Raw genomic sequence first — 19,021 nt, 5'->3', positions numbered from 1 at the left:
AATAAGAATCAAAAAATGTGAGGGCCGATGTTACAAGTTCATATTGATAATAGACTCATCGCAACTCAAATGGTTGGACGCTAATTCAAATTGAAAATCAGAAATTCTGGAGGCAGCTTCGATAATACTTCGTTCTTCATCTGATAAGTGATCGTTTAACTTATATAAAGCATGCAGAATTTCCAATTTTTTAGCTTCATATATTTCGTCTGATATTTTTCGTAAGCGATGCTCGGCTTCTACCTAAAATTTGGTTGCTCGCATTACATCAACAACAAACGTATCTACATTATATCAATAAACTAAACAAACACTCGAATACACTAACCACACTGTTCGAAATTCGATGATCACATAAATCCTTCCACATCATACTGATAAATCAAAAAATCTCCCATATACTCTACTCCCAAGATTTTAAACTAAGTAATTCACACCACATCATTAAACAGTCGAATGTTCCATCACTCATATCCTATAATATTCCTTCTTTCCATTCTTCACTATTAGTGATCAAAGTTCTACGAAAGCACTATCGCATCTTTTTATAAGTTTTAATTTTACCAAAAAACTAACCTGCATCAGTTTCTGCCGAAGTAAAGCAGGTTCTTTTTTGGCAAAAATTGCCACAATTTCCGGCGTTTTAAATGCTTCACTGATTGCATTTTGAATAGCCTAAATAAAATAAATAAAAACAAACAAATAATAAAACAGATAAACACAAGAATAATTTTGCAATAATTCTAACACATCTACTTTTGAATTTGCAATAGTTGTAATTAGGTATTTTATATTCTAATAAAAAATTCTCACAATAAAATTACCATTTTTGTAGCAGTTAGCTCATCAGTTAACGAAAAATCACCACATTTCATACGATCCAATGTATGTTCCAGTTCCCGAAAAACAATTTATCAAAATAGAAAATTTGCAACAACCAATATGTATAGTTTCATCCACAAAACAAAAATGTGTGAAAAATCGCAAAAAGGCACGAAAATGTGCAAAGTGTTAAACACATTAAATTTCAAAAAGATGAAAGTATACTACCTTCAACTGCTCTACTGTTTCATTCTTCATTTCCAAGTATTCATCGTTATCCAACGAATCCCTAAAAATACAACACTTCATACCAAATATTGTCATGTATCTCCAAAATACTATAACTTTTCTGAAATATAAAAAATGAGATTCAAAACTTTACGCTAAATATTTCTAGTGAAAACATCTTCATATTCCTTTCCTCTTCTTCAGAATTCAATTTATGGATAATATCTATATCTTTAATAGATCTGAATACAGTTAAAAACCTAATTTTCTTGTTCAATTTCAGCCAGCTGTAACATAAGACGATCTAACTGACTTCGTATACTCGATATCAATACCAAATCATCATCATCCATTCAGTCCTGTAATTTCATTTCAGTTTGATGGAAATAAGCAAAATATAATCATAATAACGATAACGATAATTAGAATTAGTTTCTAAAATTCTGAATCTATTCTGACAATTATTAAATAATACAACTAACAACACTAAAATTTATTCCCGAATTTTAAACCAAATTTCTTCAAGTACCATGGCTCTATAATCGATGAAAATTTAGTAAGGAAACATAATCCGTGAACAGCTGTATATAGATTTATTTGATTTGGTTATTATTGTTAAATTTCTATTCCAAAGCTATTACTTTGATTAATTAATAGTGGATGAGAGTTAACGAAACAAATCCCCTTTTTCTCCGGTCGTCATCCGGAAACTCACCAACCACTACTAATGGATCAGCATCTTTCGCTGAGGAAAAGTATTCAGCGGTTCGATCTACAATTATTATCTGACATAATAGAGAGAGAGATGACACGTCCGTGTGTCATCCCACGCGGCTTTGATGACACGGACGGATGACATGCTAGATGGTAATTTGTTGATATTTCTTGGACAATGATGCCGATTGCTTTGAACAGATCGAAGGGTCAACTGAACACGTATACAAGGAATGGAAATATTCCCAAATAGTGCTTTCTTCTTTTCGTGCTAGTTATGTTCATTGATCTGTGCATAATTTATATTGGAGAAAGCATTTGAAAAAGACTCAAGATATCTCATAAAATATTTAGAGTAGTAGGAATTCCAAAAAAAAAGTTCAGAGCTAAATTCCACATATAGATGACATGTTTAAATGTTCATCTTTTTTTTTTTTCAAAATAATAAATCAGTAGATAATGTTGTATTCATTTTAATAATTACTTTTATATAATTTATTTATACCTAGATTTTTTTTTTCTATGATGTGGAATGCATAGTTTTTAATCAAAGAACAGCGTATTTTCAGTATAGGCAGATCGTGAAATAGGAGTTTTTTTGTCATTTTGGTGCTTTGTCTTTTGTAGAATTAGTTTCCAAACAAAAATTTTTGAACGAAAATATATGGCAATGATGAACCACTGTTATCTCATTATATTTGCTTTATTTTGAAGACGTATTTTTGAACAGTTATTTTTTCTAGAATAGTTTTTTTTTTTTTTTCAACGCTTGTCATTTACAGTACTTTATTTAATTATAGATTTACATTGCACATCATGATTTTTCAGGTGTGTTGTATGAACAGATCTGAGAAATATACGTGTGACACGTCACCTGGTACATATGCGAAGAGTTCCTATATTACTCCAGTGGATGCACTGCACCTCAGTCAACAGTGGAAAGTAAGATTGAAAATACTCTGCTTAACAAATAGAAATATTTGTATTTCTTTTGTTTAATGTAAAAGATTAAGCTTATACTCAATTGTAAACAAAATAAAGGATAGATAGTATGAAATAACAACTAGTGAAATTTTTGTCACAAATAATGTAAGTTCAGCGTAGCTTTGCGAAATTTGCCTAATAAGTGGTGCAAGGTTGGACGAAATACTCAGTGCTTGTTGTTACTTGGGTCATAAGAACGGGCAAGATTTTTCGGTTAGAATCAGAATAAAAATGGTGTGTCTTACCGATTACATGAATTAAAGACGACATAGGAGTAATTCATATTTTCTCTGCATTGGGAATTATCAGCAAAAGAACAAAAATCTTACATCAGACACTGAATATAATAGAGATTCTGATTATTTGATATGAAATTTTTTGATGATGCATTGAAGATAGCATTAGTTTGCCAGTGAATTATATATTGATTGTAGCAGTTGTAAATCTTAGACGCAGTAATACTGATTTCATAAGGCGTTCCATTTATTCGTTTTTACGATAAAACTAAACAGTTCAGTGACTTGCTTAGGTTATTGTAACTGAGGAGAAAATAATGAGTAATATTGAGGCGCTGAAAGCCACAATATCTTTCTTTGCTTAAAAAATTGCAAACAGAAATTTGTATCTTTAGAGTAAGTTTTTCTGATGAATCTGATGGGATTTCGGATGTCGAAAATGAATTAAGCTTTTGTAAATCCATTTTTTTTTTGTTAAGCAAAAGGAGCTGAATTCATGAAAAGTCGTTTTGTTACTGCCATTTGGCACATATAGAAATGCTATTTGTAACTGTCGACTTATGGACTTGGCTTAACAACTACTCTTGATGAGAAAATGGTTTAAAAAAGAGGTTAGAATGATTTTTTTTCTTTAACACCATCCTTTTTTTTAATGGCAACAGTTTAATGGATTGCGTAGAATTAGTCTGAAGCTGATCATAATGAAGTTCTTGCAGATTGAGAACTTCACAACTCTCGTGAAACTTGCTCTACCAGGAAACTGCTTACGAACAGGTTTGTTCCGTCACCCGCAACTTCCGGAAGCTTTCTGGCAGCTATGTTTATATCCGGGAGGAAAGCGAGCTGAGAATGCAAATAATGTTTCATTATTCCTGAAAATGTCTTCTACATCACCAACGAAAGAGGTGTGAAATTCGTAAAGGACTTTTATAATATAAATAATCACATATTTACCATTTTATTATTTCCATTAAATTCATTTCGGCCATTATGTTTTCATCTTGACCTCTGTTCGATTCGGTCCAGTTTTCGATTTGAATATTTTAAATTGATTGGTTTGAATTTTATATTTCTGTTCAGGTACGTATTAAAGTGGAATATCGGTTTCATTTTTTGAATGATAAAGGAGTAGCGCTGTTCAGTAATGTCAATGTTGGTGAATTTCATGCTAAACCTCCCAAAGGTGGACATTCCTGGGGTCTGCGCAATATTCCCAAGCAGAAGGTTATGAATTGTTATTCGTAATTAATAAATAGTTGAATGTAAGTTGGATTTATTTTAAAGGAGCAGCAGTTACTTCATCAACACGATTTATAAAGTTCAAAAGAAGCTTGAAGTTTAAAAGTGTAAAGTTTAAAAAGAGAAGGAGAAGTTGTCACTTGAGGGAGATTCTATTTTACACTTGGTTTTTGAGAAAGAGACGAAAACTTTTAAATAATGTTATGTATTTTGATGGACTGGACACCCTTTTTTCTTCGTTTTTTCTTTGCTACCGTGAAAGACGAGTAAAAAAAAAATTATAATGACATGATAATTTTGAAATGTTTAGATTCTGAACTGCGTACGGGATGATGGTTCACTTGTTATATCATGCCATATTGAATTGTTACCAGACATCAACCATACTCAGTGTTACAATTCTTGGAAGTTGCTTAATACAAATGCCCGAACGGTAGGTAGTTTTACATTTTCTTTTGAGTTGCACTTTCTTGATTAGAATTCTTTCGCCAGTCACATCTGATTTAGGTAAGTGGTGACTTCGTGAAGCGGCAATTAGCAGCATTTGACAATGGTTTTATGGCTGACTGCGTTCTGGAATGTTCTGGAAGACAGATTCCTGTTAACAAATTTGTTTTATCGGCTCACTCAGAGGCAAGTCTATTTATACTTTGCTGAAGTTAAATCATTACTAAATACTAAATAGCAAGGAAATATTAACTGTATTGACGGAATGAGAAAAGAACTAGAGAGATAATATTGTTGCAGGTATTTAAAGCGATGTTTTCGTATGATGAGTTGATAGAAAGTACAGAGAAGAAAGTTATTATTGAAGACGCTGAATATGAGGCTGTGAGGTATTCAATTTTTTATTTTCGCTGTGCTGCAAAGTTGATAATAGTTATTTCTTATACATAAAAGCTATATACTTTATTTTTACTATTCGTCTTCTACTTAGTGACTCACCACAAATTATTGTTTGCATTTACCACTATGTAATATTCGAAGGTTTGTGTCTAGTTGCCTTCAACTTTCATAGAATTTTGTAGGTGTATGCTACGATATATGTATACGGGAGAAATGGAACTGGATACCGAAGTGGCAAATGTACTGACATTAGCAGAAAGATATCAAATGGATGACCTTAAGTTAATTTGCGAACGAAAGCTTTGCAATCAGATTGATAAAAATAATATTGGAGAGATGCTGTATTTGGCTGATCTCTATAACTGTAAAATACTCCGAAGAGCCGCAGTCGATTTGGTAAGTTTGCGGATGACTTTAGAACCACGTCCTTTTCCCTTGCATAGATATTTAAAGAATTTTCTGGCTGCCCTGCAACTTCATTTAGATACTTGTTCCGTTTTGATCTTTGTTCTTGCATTCTTCTGTCCTAAAATGAGATAATCCATATCCCTTTTTTATGCTGTCATTTGTTGCTTCTTTGCTTTTTTAATCGCTTCAATTTCAATAACTCTTGACTTATTTTTCCCGCTTCAGATTTTAATAAATATGCTTCTATGCTAGTACATTTACATCCCTACGGGTCATTCAAATTGAATAGTTACAGCTACGCACAAACCATTCCGTATTTGCATCACACGCTTGGCGATTACTGAAAGAAACGAACCCACATCTTGTCACGGAGATAATGGAAAAAGCGATTTTTGGTGAAGAATCGCCACCACTGAAGCGACAGCGTCACCAGAAACTGCTGCTATCACAGCCTTCGGATGATGAATCTGTTTAAAATATACCTTATATTATCTTGAATGCTCTGTGAATATATTTCAGAGCCCTTCTGTGTATCTGCAGCAAACAATCATGTTTGTTCTCGTCTCCCATTCCCGATATTTGTTAATTTTGAGTAGACGCTCCTACATTGATATGTACAATAACATTTGTTTTGCATAGCACAGAACATCAGATTTTGGGCTTTTTTTTTTTTTGCTTTTATGATTTCTCGATTAGAGCTATTCAACAAGATGATTAAAAACTAAAAATCTCATCGATTTCTGGTTAGCATATTTTTTCCGTGAAGGATTATTTCTTTACACGTTGTATGGGTATTCCAGTTTTATTTTACTAATATTTTCTGAACAAAATAAATATGAATGAGAATTATTAAACACAAATATTTATAAAATTATAAATTTTCATAGAAGAAATATAATGAAAATATAGTGGAATATAAATCCAATCGGATCAAGATTACACAACATAATCATAAAATTTTCACAAAAAGTACTGACAATGAAGGAACACAAGAAGTTGCTTACCGCTTATCGCCAGCTTCTGGATGAATTACCCGATCCGTAATTACCTCCTCCCGTATACCCACCACCTCCACCATACATGTCTCCGGAACGACCGCCATACCCACCAGAGGATGGGAAATCGTCAAACAAGCTCCGTGTTCGTCCAGCATATGGATCATCATTATAATAACTTTTCCGACTTATTGGCTCGTCATCCCATCGACCGTAGGATGATCGATATGGATGCGAACGGTAATCCCGCACTCCAGAGTAACGAACAGGTTCCGATTCCTGTTTCTTTGGACGAGGTATACTAACATAAATACTCTTACCAGCACAAACAAAATCACGGATTTGGCAAAGACGTTTAACCACTTTCGGATCATTCAGCGAGACGTACGCGAAACCACGGCAAGGCTTAGGTAAAAATACTCGCTCAACCTGCAACACAAAAAGCTCTTCAAATGTTTTTATTTCTCAAAAATATTTGGGAAGAGAACAAGTGTGGCTTGATCCCAACACCAAGGAGGCCTCCTATAAGCAATAAACTAGCCTTCCTCATCTTGATTTTTAGCCTGAACCTTATTTGCCCGCAAAAACTTTTACTTCCAACCTCTTTTACCCCCAACCTCCTTTATATTTTCACTTGAGACTACAAAAACATTTTTCATGTAATAAAAAAACATGAACCTCAGAAGAAAAAAAGTCTATAAAAGAGGAAACAGATCTTAATATATGTGGATCAAGATACCTTGGCAAGCGGTGATATTTTCTTCGCTTCTTCATCAAATAATTTGTGAAGGTCTGTTTCTGTAATTTCTGCATATACTCGGCCGACATAGATTTTCGTTGTGATTCGATCATCTTGGTCTCCACCATCCTGTCCATGATCTGGGTATTTGACCTAGAAAACTCTTTATGTCCATGTTATTATAACAAAAAAATCAGGAACACAAATTGCTACTAACTTGAGCCATGCGACCGTCAATGTAGAAATCGCCTTCCTTCAGCACTTTTTCTTGATCCTCCAAAGTTTTCATTTTAATAAAACCATAGCCTCTAGGAAGACCAGTTCTGTAATCCTTCTTCACCTGAAAAGACTCGAATATTAATATTATAGCAATATATCTCTAAAATCACGATTTTTTTTTCAAAAAAACCAATTTTTGTCAAATTTTCGGATGATTTAGACACATCATAGATATTGACGCCAGATTACACCCAGCTGCACTCACAGGCTATAACATCGTTCATCGATCTCCCTTCCCTCATTCCACTTATAGTTAGTTGAATATGGCTAAGTTGTCAGCGTGATATTAACTACTGAAATAAAGTTCCGAAAGGTGCATAATAGACCAGAGGAAGCAAACTGTCAAAATCAAATTACGAAAAAAAAGTAATCATTTGTGCTGATATGTAAATTCAAGAATGGAACCTCAGCATATTGGACTTCACCGTACTGCTCGAAAAACTTTTTGAGCTGTTCCTCAGTAGTTTTGAATGATAGATTGCGGACGAATAGATCAACGGGCATGTTTAATCGATCAGTCTGTCCGCACTGTCCTTCCAGTCTGTCACTCGACGATAACGCTAAAAATCCAGCTGAACGTGTCAACAGCATAAATAAAGCGTCAATATGTGAGATGGAACACAAACCGGACTGTCACTGATTCTGCTATCACTTCACCGGGTGTGTCATCCTGAATCCCAGAAAGAGGGAGGACAAACTTTTACAAAACTTACAATCATCGATGATCGCTACATAGCGATGACCGTGCCAACCTCCTTTCGGCGCCAGTACACATTTTTTTCCCTCATCCACTCTGCAAAAGAATATAATATCTGATAACAGTTCCAAGTTTCTATGCCTGCATTAGAGCAAGATATCATAAAAATCACGGAATCACTTACGGAAGGCTACGGAATAAGCCAGTTGCAGGATTTTTATACTTCAATCCAACTGCCTTCGGAAAAGAATGCGACAACGTGAAACATGGCAAAGTACCATCAGATGCTAGAGGTAGCTCAAGCGGTGTACAATCTTCATCTTCCGTGGCACAAACACATACATGGTCCACCTCTTCACCGTCAGTCGCAGCTTAATAATAAAAATACTCGTGCAATTTCTCATCTCAATTTAACTGATACTTTTCGCTCAATTCTAGAGATGCCTACTTATTTTGCTTTCAGCTTACAAGACAGGAATAAAGAGCTGAAAGAGTGAGCTCATAACATGTACACCTACCTGATGTGTCTTGATTATTTTCCTGTTCACCAGCATCGTTTTCTTTCGTTTTCGCACATTCCTCTTCCTCTTCTTCTTCTTCTTCACGTGGTGGTATGTTGACGTCACTCATCTTTCAGTCTAAAATTAAAAAGTAATGTCTGACTCATTCTTTAACATACGCTTAAATCTCTAAATTATGAACAACTTAGACAGCAAAATTATGACATCTGAATTATTCCACGTACATTTTTTTATTTCGATTTCATCAACAATTCTCACTTTCATATATTATTACAATCCAGTGTAATTATCTAAATAAATCAGAAGTAATTTTGATTAAAAACTTTAAAAAATCAAATTACAGCATTTCCAAAAGAATGAATATCATCACTACTGAGAGTACCGCAGGACCACATCATAACCCATTCAGGTTGTCAAGTCATGGTACCTCCAATCCCGGAATGAACCTGCACCAACCATGCAGTAACCTTTCTTGTCCACTTCTAACCATGTTGTGGCCCTTGACCCGTTATGAAATAGAAGAAGATCAGGCTTGTGAATGACTGTAAGATGTGGTCAAATTACTTTGTTTTACTAGTTATTTTTGTTAAGTTATCTGGGTAGAATATGCTAATAGCTCATTGTTTTTTAATGAAAAAAAAAAAAAATTACAGCATTAAAAAATAAAAATTTCAAAGTTGAAAAGTCGGTACAACACTGGATGAGGAATTGCGGAATTTGGAAGTATTTTTGGCCTTGTTAAAAAGTATATAACTCTGTGCAAATATATTCAAAAAGATATGCTACAATGAAAGGAATCATTTATACTTTCATATTTATTAACTTTTATAATTATAATTGTAATTCATATTTTAGATTAGCTTAGCTTACTATCATATATTCACATTTATGTAATCGATATTGTGCACAGAGAATAATATGAGAACATCGCATAATATCCGTTATGTGATGCTAACAGTGTCCATTATATGATATTACTGTCATTGGTTAAAGAAGTTTCAGCTAACTGCAATGAATATGCATGGAAGTTAATGGTATTTTTATAAATTTTGTAAACTTGATTTTTGGATAAATGAAGGATTCGAATTAATCTAATTTGAGCTAATTAAACAAAATTTGAATTTGATTTAATCTAGTTTAAATTAATCAAACTAGATTTTGATATCTAGATTCGGATTCCGGAAGCTGAGATGTACGTTTCATTTTGGCCTTGACGGTAGCAACCGGTTCTGAGTTAGTGATGATCATTGATGGTTACTCGGTGCTTTTCCTTTTTACTGTTGGTGTATTGGTATGTTTTTACTTCTCCATGGGTAGAACAATGATACTTAGTCATCATTTTTGATACTTTTGTAAGCTTATTATTGATCTAGCTCTATGACCATTTATTTACTAAGTTGTTGGTAGCGTTTGATATTCTGAATTACGTACATACTGGATAGAGCTTTAAAAGATGAAAAATGTCTTCCCAGTTATAAAAATTATAGATTACCATCATTTTGGCGATATTTGTTCAACGGCAGATATTCCGAATGCGTGATAACAGTTTACGTCGGGAAGCTAATATTGTCGTTGGAGCGGGTTTATCAAAGGTATTCATCCATTCAGTCATGTTCTTTATAGCTTTAATAGCCGGGTTCTTCATCTGATAGTATAAGAGAAAACAACTGTCGAGCATTTTACTCCCAGCGTTAAACGCTAGCAATTGGACGGATTTCGATTAGTCAGTTGATTCGTGTATTATCATTTATTGAATTATAGAAGTGCTAGAAAATAGCGTGCGAATAGTCAAATAATCATTCATTCATTTTTCCTCTTTTCGAAAATGCATTCCAAGCATTTGATTTCTATTATATTTAGCGCAAAAAGGAAGAACTTGACCGAGGCATTGAAATTGTTCGACAGTTTCAACTTCTGCGTGCTCCAAAATTTACCGAAATAGGAACTATTGCTGAACGTAAGTTTTTTACTTACTAGTTTTTTGCTAGTAATTCTGATCATTGATGCTCACTTCTGCTATGCTGGGAGGTGTCTTATCTCTTTTTTTTTAATTCATCCTCTTTTCTGTTTACTTTACTTACCTATTCAGTAGTGGATTGCAAATTGATAAAATGTTTTTATTCTTTCAAATAAAGCATTCTAATTTCAGATGCCAATGCGCCTTATATCAATCGAATGATTGCCATGGACGAACTGCGAGAAATTGGTAACTTTCTGGTATGATTAGGGCCACCAATCTCTCTACATTTAGTGAGTCTTGCGTCAGTCTTGTCTAGTCAGCTTTATTATTATCAGTATGTCTTAAGTGTCACATTATATCACCAGTAATGGAAGATGCACATCATGTGTAGTGGACCAGTTCTAGAGCTTGAGGTTGAGAAAAATAGCATGATATGTTCACTTGCATGAAAAAAACTTGTGATTAGTTATATCATATTTTTATGCACAGTTTATAGCGTGTTGAAAAAATCGAATCATTTTGGTTAGAATGAACATTTATTGTTCTGAAGGTATTGCTGATACATAAAGAATAATGCAGCTTTAGTCAAATATCTTCAGTCTTTAAAATTCCAGAGCGACAGTTAGAGTTCATAAATGGTGACCTTGTTCGCATAGCAGGTGAGTCGATGTATGCTTATTTGTCTCGAATTCGTCAGATAGCACTACCTTCGCTATCGGAGCATCTATGTGAACGAATCGGTTTATTGGCAGAACACTGCAGATATCGACATCAGGTCAGGACATATTTTTGCCTTTCCATCTCTGTTTAGTATTTTAAAGATTTCATTACTGCTATCATTCAGAGCTGTACAGATATTTGCAAAAATATTTTAAGTGGAAATATTTCAGCCCTTCGGTGAATCAGAATTAACCGAAACTCGTGCACTGATCAAAGAAATTGTGAAAATGTAAGTTACAATGTCTTTTAGTGGCATTATCAAGTCTTGTAGTATTTTATAAAGTCTTATAAAGAAAATCCACTGACTGGATATTTCAGATTAAATAATGAACAGGAACGCCTCTCTGCGTTTCATGCCAAAGAATCAACCAGCTCAACATTACAAGAAATTACCAAGAGGTATAATGTAAATTTTGTTAGTCGTTCATTCATCATTATTTACTACATTAACTCTGTTCTACTAATTCTGCTTATTCTTAGGTTAACAACAGGAGAAAAAGGGACGCACAAAAGAAGCACAACTGTGAATGCGATACGAAATGCTTTTTTGTCATCTGATAAGGTTTCTCAGTGAATATTCTGTTGTTTAATCTAATTAAATGAAATTTATCGCTGTTTCCCATTTTATGTTTTATCATATATTAAGCAGTTTTCAGAATGAGACGACATTAGCAAGAGCAGAAGATGATCAGAGGAAACCATTGATAGCTGATGATAAGAAGACAGTTAGTGACACACCTGCACTTCATATTTTGAGTTCTCGTATAACTACTGCCGACACTCAAAACACAAAACCCGTGGAGCGCACTCCACTTATTGCATAAATATCTACCTTCATTAACAATGGCGTGAGGAGTGGGAGTAGTAGTCAAAAGCCACAAGTAAAATGACAAAGCTTGAAGAGTTTAGAAGAATCTAAGATTCAGAGCAGTATTTGAGTGGGCTAAAAAATTGCAGTTAAATACAAAACTGCAGCAATTTCTACTTTATTTATTATTAAGTCCTTTCTTCGCATGCCATTGTAAATATAGAGCGGAAGCTTTTTTCAAGTTATGGAAGATGCTGCTCCGTTTACTTATTTTCAAAACCAACAGTATTCAAAGTATTTATTGTATATATATTTTACAAGTGATATTTGTTTTGCGGGTCTTCTCATCTTCCTCTTTTTTAATATTGTAATAAAAACATAGGAATGGTTCCAGAAATACCACAAAATCATGTGTGATATAATAATACATGTTGAAAACATGTAAATCCAATTAAAGTGCTGATGTAATAACTGACCAGATCGCTTTAATGATTCTTATATATGTTTTTTTTTTTTAAGTTGAACAACCCTAATTTCATGTGCTATTCTAAATTTTATTGCAAATTTTGTGACGGAGTTTCTGATTAACTTTGAAAGCTTACGAGAAACATTTTGGGGAAATCTCATATTCATCCCAATCATAGAAATCGAAACTCCTTAAGCAACTGTATATCGTTTAGAGAAAGGATGATGTCAATTTACTGATCGATATAGCAGTCAAATATGATCAGATTATCTTCACCATGATAATACACTGCAAAATGGTAAGTTAGTAGGAACTTTCTTATCAATTTTGCGATTTAGAAGACAAAAGCCCTTATCAGTGTATTTGTGAATAAGTAAAGCAAACTATTCAACGTAAAAGAAACATTCTCAAGTTTGACTTCCTTATCAAAACATGATTGATAAAACTTACTCATATCCATGCCATTTTTTTTTCCACACATTGCATCGTGTGTTACCTTCCTCTGCATCACGATTCCCGATCGGTTTATAAGAGGGGATATGTCTCATAGGTTTCCGATGCTTGTTTTGATTAGCTAAACCTGTTCGTGGTATTGATATCATTATGGAATCGTCCGATACCCAAAATTTATCTTTTTGCAATGGTTCTGCAATTCTTTACCTTGAGAAAGACGATGAAGATATTCACTGTATATATTGCCATGAACGAGAATAGATTGTAATATAATTAGTACGAGAACAGACCGTAATCATTCATCTGAAGTCGATCAACGATGGCGAAAGATACGCCAACGTTACGCTCGAAGATATAGTCAAGCTCGAAGTCATCATCATCCATACCAAAGGGACGCATCAAGTCTTGTCCTACCTGAACTTCAGATATCCAAATTAATTATTCCATCAATCCAAAAAGTACTGGATTATTTTACAAAGCCTGGTACAATTAAATGCAAAAATGAATTCTTAACTCTGAAATTAAAATTTTTCATACTCTCAAATACATTAATTACAAATAAATTAGTGGTAATTATGTGAAGGGAAAAATACTTCCAGAAATGTAATAAATTGTTTACTTTGAACCAGCCGACGAAGAAAAGGAATTGAACGATTGTAAAGATCGGAATAATAAGATCTACTTCATGATCTCGATATTTTTTCGACGGATCCAAATACTGTCTGCCTATGAGGCAAAAGCCAAAATGTGCGTAAGTGGCTAAAGCTGCTACCTTCAAATTTTAACATCCTTCAATTCTTAGATATGAAATAAGAGCAAAGCAAATCTATCATTCCATTCTTCTTCAAAAGATTTTTATCTCTAAATCTATTGACTAATCTAATATTTGAATGAAAAAGAAACACAAAGAAATTACCTGAGTGTAAACCAATGGTACGCATACCCAATCATAGGAGAATAGTTTACGAAATGCTGCTCGATAGGCTTTTAACTCTTGCATGAAATGATTCACGAGAGCTTGAGGAGGTGCATTATCACTTAATTCATCCATGACAATTTGCTGTACCCAATGAAGTGGTATCATCCATCGTATATTTTTAATTTCTCTCTGCAATAGATTGTGATACTGCACATATTACAAATCATTTTGTTTAAGTAATTGTTAAGTTAGCATAAGTAATAGTTAAATCATCATGTTAAGTTAGCATAAGTAATAGTTAAATCATCATGTTAAGTTAGCATAAGTAATAGTTAAATCATCATGTTAAGTTAGCATAAGTAATAGTTAAATCATCATGTTAAGTTAGCATAAGTAATAGTTAAATCATCATGTTAAGTTAGCATAAGTAATAGTTAAATCATCATGTTAAGTTAGCATAAGTAATAGTTAAATCATCATGTTAAGTTAGCATAAGTAATAGTTAAATCATCATGTTAAGTTAGCATAAGTAATAGTTAAATCATCATGTTAAGTTAGCATAAGTAATAGTACTAACCGAACTTTCGTTAATCAATTGTAATTCTGTCTCGGTAAGAAGACCACTTTGCACTAAATGTGACAGTGACGGAAAGCGACGTCGAATAGTGCTCGATATTTCTCGACTAAAATATTAGCATACCTAATTGATGAAATTTTAACAACATATATGAAAAATAGTCTGATAATATAAATACTAACTAGACAAGAGCAGCCACCAAGTTGACATATCGAGCAATAGTGTGTCGCCGTTGTTGACTCTTGATATCCTTACCTGGTATTAATGTACATAATAGTGACAATATATCTTCTGGCCAAGGTATGCATTCAAATTGTCGCCACCACCTGAAAATTTATGCATAAATTTTTAATAAAGAAAAGATTGATATTTAAAAAATGAAAATGATGATAGTTTTAGTTTCATTATTTCTTTATGTAAACTTATAGAGAAATCTACATTGATTGATTTTTCAGATCATCCTATTTCAATAAATAATGTTGTAAATAAACAGAGTGTTTATTTAAAAAAAAAAAAAAAGAAAGAAAAGAAAAAAATGATTTACCTGATAACTACATTGGATACATAGAAACCTAATAAAAATGTAAGAGGTATCATTTTTGTATATTGATCGAACGTTATTGCAATTCGTTCAAATTCAAACCTAAATTAATAAAAATTTGACAAAATTACTATTACTAAATAGATAGAAATTAATTCTTATATTCATAATTTAGATTAAATACAAATAAATTAAATTACCTATATTTTTCAGGATTTTCCTTATCAAGCAGCGGTAATATTTGATTGTAGATGAGTCGAATAATATAATAAAGGATGAGAAAGATAAATAATTCTCTCCAAACTAATCGCCATAAACTTCCTTTCCATCGAATTAAAAGACGACAGAAGTTACCCGTATATGAAATTGTCATTCTAATTCCACCACAGAGAGACTATTTGTTATTTTATGACTGATTTAAAACTGTCTTTGTTATTGTAATCATCGATTTTCTTTTTTTTTTTTTTTTTATGAAAATGTTAAAATAAAGAATGAAAAAGAGGCAAAGATTCCTGTTGTCGTTGTCATTGTTGTTGTATTGCTATATTACAACAGCTGTGTCATCACAATACCAGTCATAACACAACCTTTAGTAGCAAATGAACCATCCATCGATCGATCGATCAATATTGAAATGTGACAATAGTTTGTGTCACATCCTATTTGATGACATCTAATGAGTTGACATTAAGTTAAAATTTTCACTCATACAATGACATCTGTTCTCAATCATTTAATAATCTTTCATAGGATAATAATAATTCATTCATACTTTTAAAATTCAATACATAATCATTTGTTATTCTTATAAAAAAATTTTTTTTTTTATATGATTCATTAAAATTCCTCAAAAAAAAAATAGTTAAAAAATATTTGTCATATGATTCATTAAAATTTTTGATTTTGTTCTTATTAAATTTCACATAATAATGATAATTTCTTCTTATCAAATTATTGATATAAATTTGAATGAAAAAAAAAAAAAAGTGGAAAATTTACACATTTGAAAATTATTCTACATTCTATCTTATAAATTACAATTTAGTGTTTATTATTATTTGAAATAAAATTAAGCAAAAAAATATGGCAAATGTAGATGAGATGATATAAATTAGTACAGTTAATTGTTTTATCACTTTATCAATGAAATGCATTAATAGTAACATTTAACAAATTTATAAATGATATTTGCTTTATTATTCATTCTTTTTTTTTTTCTGATAATAGTTAAATTTCATTTTTATTTTTCACAAATTAACATTACTACAAAATAAATATGTTTAAAAATAAATAAATAAATAATAATAAAAATAAAAGGCAAAAAAAGGAAGTATTTAAATGTTCGCATTTTTAATGCATAAAATATTTACTAATTTGTAAAAGTGTTTGCATTTTCATCAATAATAACAATAAATAAATGATAGAATATTATGCAATGCCAAAAAAAAAAAAGAAAGAAAGAAAGAAAAAAAGAAAAAAATTATTTATTTACTTCAAATTAATATAAAATATGCATATTAAAAAGTTTTTAATTGTGTAAAAAAAAAAAAAAAAAAATTTTGCTTATTATTTTATTCGAATAATTTCAATTAATAAATACATTTAGTAATGCAAAAAAATAATTTCTTTTTTTTTTTAAATTTAATTATATTCCGAAAAAATTTAGAATTACTTAATATTTGTAAAAAAAAAAAAAAAAAAAATAAAGAAAAAAGTTGAGGATAATTAACCTCTATCTATTTCAAATTTAACATTTATCATATTATCATCATTTCAAGATATTGTGCATGACCTTTTTTTGCTTGCAGCATGCTTTCTGGCCAATAATTCAATAGCCTTAACTTCAATATCACTATAACTACTTCCTCGAGTATTTGGCATTGATTGACGACGTTTTTTCATTTGGGTTGGATGAAAATCACCAATTTCACTTAGTACACGCCGAAAAATCTCGGTTACCTGTAATAAATAATAAATTGATTATTTTCCATTAAATTATCATAATTATTTTATGAAAAGAAATTAATTTTAAACAATAATCAAAAAATAATTTACATTTTAAGAGATAATAATTTAGAAGTAATTAAATTATCAATTAATTTTATACAAATATATGTATTAATAATATAACTTATTTGAGTATTTATCTTTTTTTTTTTAGGTTCACAAAATTTATCACAATAATTTGAGATAAATTAGAAATGATAAGAATGAAAAAATTTTTACCTGGAAAAGATTAGTAGCAGAAAGGGCAGCAAAATGCAGCTTATTCTCGACCGCATAAATTCTCGATTCTTTTGTTGCCCATTGTTCTTCACATTCATACAAATCGATCTTATTAGCAACCAAAAGTATTGGCGCTTTTTTGTTATTTCGTAGTCGAACTTCTTTAACAATATCTTTAGCTTCATCTAATGATATTGGATCATCCACTGCAAACACAATCTAAAATTTAATATAATAAATAGAAATATGAAAATAAAATTAAATGCAAGAAGAGATAAATTTTAAATTGATTATATTTCGATAAATTTATTTATATCAATATTAATTAATAAATAATCTTTTCTTGAATATCAATTATTCAATTTATTCTAGTTTTAATTACAAAATTTATCACTTTTATTTGATTAAAAAATTATCATTAAAATATATTCATTTATCAGATAAGTTATTCAAATTGAAAAAAAAAAAAAAAAAAAACAAAAGAAAAACCTACAACAAAAGCATCACCAATTGTTTCATATAAATGTCTCATAGCCAAAAAATCCCGCGATCCACTAGAATCGATTACCTAAAATAAATTCAGCTTCACTTTTTTTTTTTTTTTTTTTTAAATGATTGATAATAATTCAAATGACAAAAAAAAAAAAATTGAAATTTTAATGAAATTTGTTTTTATACTTGTAAAAGTGTCTTGCCACCGTCATCTTTCTTATATTCAATCCAATTGAATTCTTCCACTGTTGGATGATACTCTCTGATAAATTCTTCCCATAAAAACTGACCCACAAGGGCACTTTTACCAACCTATTAAATAAATATCAATTTTTTATCTTTTGATTAATTTAAACTTAAAAAAGAAATATTTTATTAACTTTTGCATAAAATGAAATATTATAGGTATTACCTTAGAGCCTCCTAAGACGAAAAGTGTATATTGGGTTGTTGTGACGACGGATGAATTATGACGTTCACGTACTGAACCAAATTTTAAACGCATTCCGCATGCATTTACGTGTTAAAGTTTAATTCTTCCTGAAAAAAAAAAAAAAAAAAAGTGATCGTACAGAAAATACTAATTAATGATTCATTCGAAATTTACATTAATTATTTATCCATTGTAATCAGTTAATGACATTCAATTTTTGAAATTTACTGAAATTCGAATTTAAAATTCAAGAAGAAATATGCAAGCCAGAAATGCAAGTATACAGTTTTCACGTTATTTAATTATTGATTCACTTTTTTGGCGTATACACACGCACACGTACGCACACGTACACACAAATCATAAAACTTACAGTATTAAAATTTTTTTTTTTAAAAAAAAAAAAGATTTCAACAAAATGACAGTAAGGTAAGTTTTAATCGTATTGACAATAGCAGAAATTAATTTCAACGGTTGGTTGTTATTCTAGTGACAACTCTAATGTCACCGTCAAGCATTTATTTGTTCTGTCTAATTAGTGGTTAGATAATTGTTAAAGCTTAATATCAGCCAAGCATTGCCATGAGCCAAGTTTTTTTCATGGCCAATAACATCGCTGTGGCAACTTTTGTCACAAAAATTAATTTTACAAGTAATTTCAGGTGGAAAAGTCTTAATTCTATTGCAAATTAATTTCAATTCGTATTGTACACATTGA

The 19,021-nt window shown here is 31.3% G+C and overlaps 6 protein-coding genes across 8 annotated transcripts; 2 read left to right on the top strand and 4 right to left on the bottom strand.

The window, feature by feature from the left end:
* Positions 1-30: 30 nt before the first annotated feature.
* Bm7649 (leucine zipper and CTNNBIP1 domain containing, putative) lies at positions 31-875 on the bottom strand (the record flags this gene model as incomplete). The annotated part of the gene is made up of 3 exons (XM_043079819.1): positions 31-243; positions 577-675; positions 825-875. 3 exons carry the CDS (start codon positions 873-875, stop codon positions 31-33), a joined length of 363 nt encoding a protein of 120 aa, XP_042935753.1.
* A 1,726-nt stretch (positions 876-2,601) lies between these two features.
* Bma-bath-40 (BTB/POZ domain containing protein) lies at positions 2,602-5,952 on the top strand (the record flags this gene model as incomplete). The annotated part of the gene is made up of 8 exons (XM_043079818.1): positions 2,602-2,706; positions 3,701-3,889; positions 4,065-4,208; positions 4,534-4,656; positions 4,731-4,856; positions 4,971-5,059; positions 5,252-5,465; positions 5,773-5,952. 8 exons carry the CDS (start codon positions 2,602-2,604, stop codon positions 5,950-5,952), a joined length of 1,170 nt encoding a protein of 389 aa, XP_042935752.1.
* A 532-nt stretch (positions 5,953-6,484) lies between these two features.
* Positions 6,485-8,817, bottom strand: Bm4095 (RNA recognition motif domain containing protein; the record flags this gene model as incomplete). Its single annotated transcript, XM_001894923.2, has 7 exons — positions 6,485-6,901; positions 7,212-7,364; positions 7,429-7,551; positions 7,896-8,050; positions 8,204-8,283; positions 8,372-8,558; positions 8,706-8,817. 7 exons carry the CDS (start codon positions 8,815-8,817, stop codon positions 6,485-6,487), a joined length of 1,227 nt encoding a protein of 408 aa, XP_001894958.1.
* Positions 8,818-9,948: 1,131 nt separating this feature from the next.
* Positions 9,949-12,212, top strand: Bm6722 (Uncharacterized protein; the record flags this gene model as incomplete). 2 transcript variants are annotated; one of them, XM_001894922.2, is made up of 9 exons in its annotated part: positions 9,949-9,999; positions 10,196-10,300; positions 10,569-10,665; positions 10,858-10,914; positions 11,283-11,443; positions 11,559-11,617; positions 11,707-11,787; positions 11,869-11,950; positions 12,045-12,212. In XM_001894922.2, the coding sequence occupies 9 exons, from the start codon at positions 9,949-9,951 to the stop codon at positions 12,210-12,212; spliced, it is 861 nt and encodes a 286-aa protein (XP_001894957.1). The 2 variants fall into 2 exon arrangements, with proteins under 2 accessions (XP_001894957.1, XP_042935751.1); XM_043079817.1 differs by lacking the exon at positions 9,949-9,999 and having other exon boundaries at positions 10,241-10,300.
* A 722-nt stretch (positions 12,213-12,934) lies between these two features.
* On the bottom strand, positions 12,935-15,525 carry Bm2730 (Bestrophin family protein; the record flags this gene model as incomplete). The annotated part of the gene is made up of 9 exons (XM_043079816.1): positions 12,935-12,950; positions 13,113-13,308; positions 13,406-13,529; positions 13,735-13,887; positions 14,032-14,223; positions 14,612-14,717; positions 14,794-14,937; positions 15,156-15,254; positions 15,353-15,525. 9 exons carry the CDS (start codon positions 15,523-15,525, stop codon positions 12,935-12,937), a joined length of 1,203 nt encoding a protein of 400 aa, XP_042935750.1.
* Positions 15,526-16,925: 1,400 nt separating this feature from the next.
* Positions 16,926-18,375, bottom strand: Bm3745 (Bestrophin family protein; the record flags this gene model as incomplete). 2 transcript variants are annotated; one of them, XM_043079815.1, is made up of 5 exons in its annotated part: positions 16,926-17,111; positions 17,379-17,584; positions 17,868-17,946; positions 18,057-18,182; positions 18,283-18,375. In XM_043079815.1, 5 exons carry the CDS (start codon positions 18,373-18,375, stop codon positions 16,926-16,928), a joined length of 690 nt encoding a protein of 229 aa, XP_042935749.1. The 2 variants fall into 2 exon arrangements, with proteins under 2 accessions (XP_042935749.1, XP_042935748.1); XM_043079814.1 differs by having other exon boundaries at positions 17,379-17,597; positions 17,872-17,946.
* Positions 18,376-19,021: the final 646 nt, after the last annotated feature.

The sequence above is a fragment of the Brugia malayi genome (assembly GCF_000002995.4).
Source record: "Brugia malayi strain FR3 genome assembly, contig: Bm_v4_Chr3_scaffold_001, whole genome shotgun sequence".
NCBI lineage: Eukaryota > Metazoa > Nematoda > Chromadorea > Rhabditida > Onchocercidae > Brugia > Brugia malayi.
Note: the sequence above shows the minus strand (reverse complement) of the source record. Positions and strands in the feature narration are given on the sequence as shown.